We start from the raw sequence: 6,000 nt of genomic DNA on the forward strand, positions 1-6,000 counted from the left end.
ACCCGCTGACTGGGTGAACCGTAAACTGATTTTTTTAAAAGAAATCAACAAATAACTTTGACTTTTTTACCGGATGAACATTTAACTAAAAAAACTAAAGTTTTACAAAAAAACAAATCCGATGTGAACAGTGCATGAACGGTTAACTGTTTCATTGACCACACATTTGTCTTTTTTGCTGCGAACTATTCGGATGTCCGAACAAGCTGAAAAATGACACGGACATCACACACAAAATTCTACATCAGCCGTGCGTTCGGAATTTTTTTTCATTCTTTTATCATTTTGAATTTACTGTTCACCTGATAAAACACGAAATTATGTTATTAATTTATAATTATCTCAGCCTTCCAATATGCACTTCTCTCTAAATCAAACCATAGTGAGGTTATCCCAAAATGCCCAAAAAAATGACCCGGCCTTCACTGTCATATAGTTTGTTTACTCTTTTGGCCAGATTGTTGTAGTTTGTTTAGCACAACATTTGCAGAAGAGCAAATCATCATACGTATGGCCTGTGTGCTGTCCCACATCCAACGCAAGGGCAAAAACTAGTGCCAACATTCATATATCCTCCCCACCCCTCACCCCCTCCCGAACGAGATGCCACAGCCACAAAATCCCCTCCTCCTCCTCACCAAACCTAACCTTATCCGTGGTGGGCATCTTCGCAGCTTGTGGTCTCCCAGATGGCATCCTCTTCCTCGTCAACTGGAGCACGCTCGTCCTCCCATGGTGGACCTCCTGGCTATTCTCCCAACCCTTCCCCGATTCCTTATCGTGAGCAGCCGCTAGCGTACGAGCCATCTGAAGATTGCCCATGCCATAAGAAAGCGGCGAGATGGATCTCCTGGAGCAACGCAAATCCTGGTCGTAGGTATCTGACCTGCCAGAGATCTCGGGTATGCATTCATTTGCCAGTATTTCCTTCTCCGTTCTTGCTGGATCTTTCTCCCATTCATATATTTGGCACACTTTCTTGTCCAGGTCGGAGGTTGCAGGTGGTGGCGATGGATTGATGACCCTACTACGCCCTTTCTTTGCCAACTTTTGGTCGATCTGCGCAACGCGGTGAACAACCTCCGGAGGGAGAGCACTCAGCTCAGAGGAGTCAATGCAGACCTGGAAATGGGGATTGAGGATCGAAGCACCCAGAATAATGCTTTGCGGGATGCATTGCGCAAGATGAAGGAACGAAATTAGGCTCTTGAAGAGAAGTTGGGGCAAACTGAATGCCTGCTGAATGTGAAAAACAATGGTCATCAGAAGCGGATGCTTTTTAGTGTAGTTCTGATAGTGATGCTTGTGTTTTTAGTTAGCAAGCTTGCTGCTTAGTATGATGAACTTAGAGATGCACTGCTTCTGCTGTTGTGCTCTGGATGTGCCATATATTTACTATTGTGCTTGTCGCTGCTGTTTCATGATGTCAAACTGAAGAATGTAATTTCTTTTAAACATGGTACGTATGGCACATGGAGGAAATCATGTATCATAACATATTGGCAGAGCATCACAAAATTAACGATAGCATACACAAGTTTCTTAGACAAAAGACAAGCCCCGTTTCAATTTCAGATGAACTTGTCCTTTCTCGCATCAGTACAATGGCTATCTTCTTACTTGCACATCATCTGAAGCAGTGCCAAGTTTTAATGTCTTGAAACTGAAAGATCACTACATGGCCGCAAAAAAACCCTAAATGTTCACTACAACATCATTTTTCATCTTCCTTAACAGCAAATGAGGTCATTTGCACACCAAAAATGCACAAGCCAAGAGTAAAAGTAAACCAGTTGCAAGTGCAATCGAATCACTGGAAGACGCCGAACATTCTTCCTGAGCAGTTATTCCTCTTGTGGCCTTTCAGGCCGCACTTTGTACACTTTGGAACTTTCCTTTGTTTCTTTGCTACACCTCCATATGAGGGGCATCCCGATGCTTTGTGACCCCTCCCTCTACAGATTGAGCAAAACTTTGTTCTTGGCTTGCTGACATTTTCATAACCTGGCTTTGCTCTTGCGTTTGTTGGCCTGCCTCGATCCCTCTTGCGTGATACAACATTCATTGAACCTGACAGACCATTTGCTCCTGGTGTCACAGGGACATCTTGGTCATGTGCTTGAGCAGTGGCTTGATCATTTAACCCTCGCCCATCGCTCTCCTGGTTGATATCATTTAGAACACTTATTGCGTCCAGCAACTGCTTCATTGCAGCTCCGTAAGCTTCAGTGTTCTTATCCCCCATTTGGACAATCTCGAGCGCCTTACTGTACAAGGAAGAGTGCCGATAAGTTGCGTCCTTCAGTGCAGAATTGCATGCTTTATATATCATCAGTTGCTCTGGCAGGTTCTCCCAGGCGTTCTTCGTCCATCTCTTCATGATGTGTACTTCTGGGATCTCCCTAACTCCGAGATGTAGCAGCACCTGTCGAAGACAAAGAAAATGCTTGGTCAGAATAAATCTCCATATATGGATTCTATAATAATTTATGTAAAAATGTCTCAGTTACATTCATTCTATGAGGATCACATGTCTGAATCTAGGTGTACCATTTTTGCTTAAAAAGGATATTGCAAACTTGGAGCAGACAAAAAAAACTCAGTAACTGATAGAGAGTGTATTGTAAAAAACTGAGATTTTAGGATTCAGGAACTATCGCAAGTAAGCTCCGTCAGATGAAGATAGCATGAGTATTGTGACATACCCGAATAGCATGACAGCACAGCATGCCCATATGTGAGTAAAGACCACACTCACATAAATATCCTCCGGACCCCTGATGAAACAGAACATGATATTGTGTCCTGGACCATGATTGCCTCCTCTCTGCATAGATGTGGTCAACGACGTAGACCATGCCTTGTTCTGTCTGCCAGGCCTCTTGTAACACAAATGACCCTGACAAGTAAATTGCGTGTTGGAACAGCTCATACATAGCCGCAGTGTAGACCTTGCTTGCATGGTATTCTAGAGGCACTCCCGGGTTGAAGGCAACGCCACCCTGAAACCATCAGTTGCCAATGAGTTAACTATAACATATATGAACCCATGCAGTTTCGTGAACCAAATAACCATGCTATGTATGATGATTTGTCTATGGCTTACCACACGAGTCTTCTTCGCTTGAAAATCTTCCTCTGATTGTCGATCAAACAATAATTTTTGATACTGCCTCACAAAATTGTTCATGGACGATGCCGGCTGCACGTAATTCTTGAGCATATGGTTTGCACTCTCAGAACGCTGTGTGCTCGTCATCCTTGCGCAGAACACTCCTGCAAAATATGGCTTTGCCCATTTTGCTCTAACTTCATATATTTGAGTGAGCCATGGGTGTTCTGCAAGTTGATATTTCTCAATCAAGCCGGCCCATGCGGTTTCAAACTCGTCTACTGTGACCATATACTCGAGAAGTTTGTGAAACTCGTCTCTGAAATCACTGTTTTTTGAATAAACAGAACCTAGATGTTCCCTTGCTTTTTGCAATACATGCCATTTGCACCATCTGTGAGTTGTATCAGGCCACTGGGAACATATAGCCCTCTCCATTGCACGGGCTTGGTCTGCGTTAAATGAAGAAATGACATTCACGGTGAGGGGTATGCAAAAAGAAATAGTAATTCAAGGAATTAATGTTACAATTTGTTGGTGATTTTAAATTACCCGTGAGTATTGTTTTTGGAGCCTTCCCTCCCGTCAAAGATGCAAATTCCTTGAACACCCACTCAAAAGTCTCAGTTGTTTCATCGCGAAGCAACACTCCTCCAAGGATGATGCTCTGAAAGTGATTGTTGACACCAACAAAAAGACCAAACGGCATGTCGTACTGGTTCGTACGATATGTTGTGTCGAATGTTATTGCATCTCCAAAGAATTTGTACTGGTGTCAGCTCTTACCGTCTGTCCACATCAATGCCCTGATCTTGCTGCCTTCATCCACAAGCACACTGTCGACGAAGTTTGGATCCTTCTCTTTCAATTCAGAGAAGAGTTGTATCGTCTTTCTGATGTCATCATCGCCCTGCTGCTGATTCATTCTCTTGCAGAGATAACGCAGAGATCTCTTGTTAAAGGGCAAGTTTTCCATATCTCCAAAAAAGCTTCCAATCACACCGAAAGTCTTGCTTAATGATATATTGTTGTTCCTAAGGTGCATGGCAATGTCTTTGGCATGGGCATCAATGTGCCTGTGAGATGGCCAGTGCAACTTCTCTCCACATGTTTGTGCCATGCTGTGATTATGCTCATGTTTCACATCATGGATGAACCAACCATGGTCTGACGTGCGATGCAACCTCATAAGCGCAGGACATTGGCAGCATACTGAATGTGAATTTTCCCTGCGTGGTTTCCCCTGATAAAATGGTGGTAAACAAAAGCAGTGAGTCCTAAATATGGACTTTTCAGCCAAAAAATCAAAAAACTGTACACATCATACTGAATGCAATTGCAAATGTGTGCACAATGGATGATATAACTCACTGCGCATCCGCAAACTATGTCCTGGACCGTCTTGCACTTTTCGACGTTTCTTCTGCATTGACCATACTTGATGCCAAAACCAATCTCCCACGAGTATAGGTTGTAGAAGTCGTAAGCTTCGGCCAAAGAATCAAATTCCTGGCCGATCTCTGGCTTGACGACGAACTCTGACTTCTTATCAGCGTAATTTCTCATGGCCTTTTCCAAAGCACTTTTCCTTCCCGATAATGTGGCACGGCTGTCAGGAATCTTGCCAAGTCGGACCCTAAGTAAATCGGAGATGTAAGCCGCAGAAGAAAATGGAAACAAAATAGCGCAAGTACGATCAGAATATGCACATTCTAATGACTTGGATCATAAGTGTCTGATTTGCATTGTGGAAAACACAATGATGAATTCAGACAACTCGGAGATGTCGGCCTCTTGTGTACATGACAAGTATCAGTTGTTGAATCCAAGCATTCTGAAATATTTAACCGTGTATTATGATAAGTTTCGTCCCTCTTAAAAAATGTCCTGCTGTACATGCCCGTGCCCACCCCAATTTCTTAAAAAAAGGAGAGCAGAAAACTGTCAATATAATTTACTGTGACCACATGCCCAGATTCGTGATTCTTTGTCACATGGATGAGAAATTTGGGCAAGTGTACTGTTACTGTCATCCCACTAAACGTGCTACAACTAAAAACAGTTCTGACAGCAAACAACTGAAGACGCTACATCGAATCTTAAGGTATTCAGTCCTGACATTTGACAAACTTGCCTACTTCTCCTCTTCAGCTAAATTTAACATTCATCAATGCCAAAACTAAAAACTAGAAACTTAATATTCAGCATGCTAGTAAACAGTTCTGACAGCAAACAACTGAACACGCTACATCGAATATTATGGTATTCAGTCCTGACTTTAGACAAACTTGCCTACTTCTCCTCTTCAGCTAAATTTAACATTCATCAATGCCAAAACTAAAAACTAGAAACTTAATATTCAGCATGCTAGTACCTTTGAGTCCACGGAACTGGAATGGGATGCGATTCAGGCTGGGTCTCTTTTGCGTCGTCAATATCTGGGACGTTGGGGAAATCTGGCATAGCCTCCTGATCTTCAGGAGTTCCTGAATCTGTGGCACCATATTTCTCTCCATCGTGGCTTGAAGAAGGAGAATGGTTCTTGAAATTAGGATGGACGCGCTCTTCGCCCTCCTCCCTCCTCCTCCTCCTCTAGCAATCCAAGATCTGGGACGCCATCTGTTGCAGCCGGCTGGGAACAAAATCTGCCGCAGGCAACTCGCAAGATGAGGATTTTGCCCGAGAAAACGCAAGAACAAAAAATAAGATCCACAAGAGGAGGAGATACCTGAAGAGGAGATCCGTGAATGACTCGGCACCGAGATTCATCGGTGAATCTTGAAGCGACCTAGGGATCCAGGCGCGTGGATGGGTAGGGCGTGGTTCGTCCGCTCGATTCAGCTGCGTCTACCTGCTTCGGTTCGAATTTTGAATTGTGGATGGGTATG

At 43.5% G+C, this 6,000-nt stretch overlaps 2 protein-coding genes and 1 long non-coding RNA gene across 4 annotated transcripts; 1 reads left to right on the forward strand and 2 right to left on the reverse strand.

Annotated features, from left to right (window-relative positions):
• The first annotated feature begins 421 nt into the window (after positions 1 to 421).
• On the forward strand, positions 422 to 1,497 carry LOC125531385 (uncharacterized). The gene is made up of 2 exons (XR_015604470.1): positions 422 to 902; positions 988 to 1,497. It is a non-coding gene; the product is annotated as an uncharacterized LOC125531385 (long non-coding RNA).
• A 303-nt stretch (positions 1,498 to 1,800) lies between these two features.
• Positions 1,801 to 4,470, reverse strand: LOC125508318 (protein FAR-RED IMPAIRED RESPONSE 1). Of its 2 annotated transcripts, XM_048672997.2 has the most exons (4): positions 3,665 to 4,470; positions 3,107 to 3,564; positions 2,706 to 3,002; positions 1,801 to 2,425 (listed from the first exon to the last, which is right to left on the reverse strand). In XM_048672997.2, the coding sequence occupies exons 1-4, from the start codon at positions 3,819 to 3,821 to the stop codon at positions 1,811 to 1,813; spliced, it is 1,527 nt and encodes a 508-aa protein (XP_048528954.1). In that variant the 5' UTR covers positions 3,822 to 4,470; the 3' UTR covers positions 1,801 to 1,810. The 2 variants fall into 2 exon arrangements, with proteins under 2 accessions (XP_048528954.1, XP_087382013.1); XM_087525887.1 differs by lacking the exon at positions 3,665 to 4,470 and having other exon boundaries at positions 3,107 to 3,578.
• On the reverse strand, positions 3,888 to 4,678 carry LOC147971044 (protein FAR1-RELATED SEQUENCE 11-like). Its single transcript, XM_087523797.1, has 2 exons — positions 4,484 to 4,678; positions 3,888 to 4,355 (listed from the first exon to the last, which is right to left on the reverse strand). Exons 1-2 carry the CDS (start codon positions 4,676 to 4,678, stop codon positions 3,888 to 3,890), a joined length of 663 nt encoding a protein of 220 aa, XP_087379923.1.
• Between the last annotated feature and the right edge of the window lie 1,322 nt (positions 4,679 to 6,000).

The sequence above is a fragment of the Triticum urartu genome, chromosome 5A, assembly GCF_056163025.1.
Source record: "Triticum urartu cultivar PI428250 chromosome 5A, HENAU_Tu73, whole genome shotgun sequence".
Taxonomy (NCBI): Eukaryota; Viridiplantae; Streptophyta; class Magnoliopsida; order Poales; family Poaceae; genus Triticum; species Triticum urartu.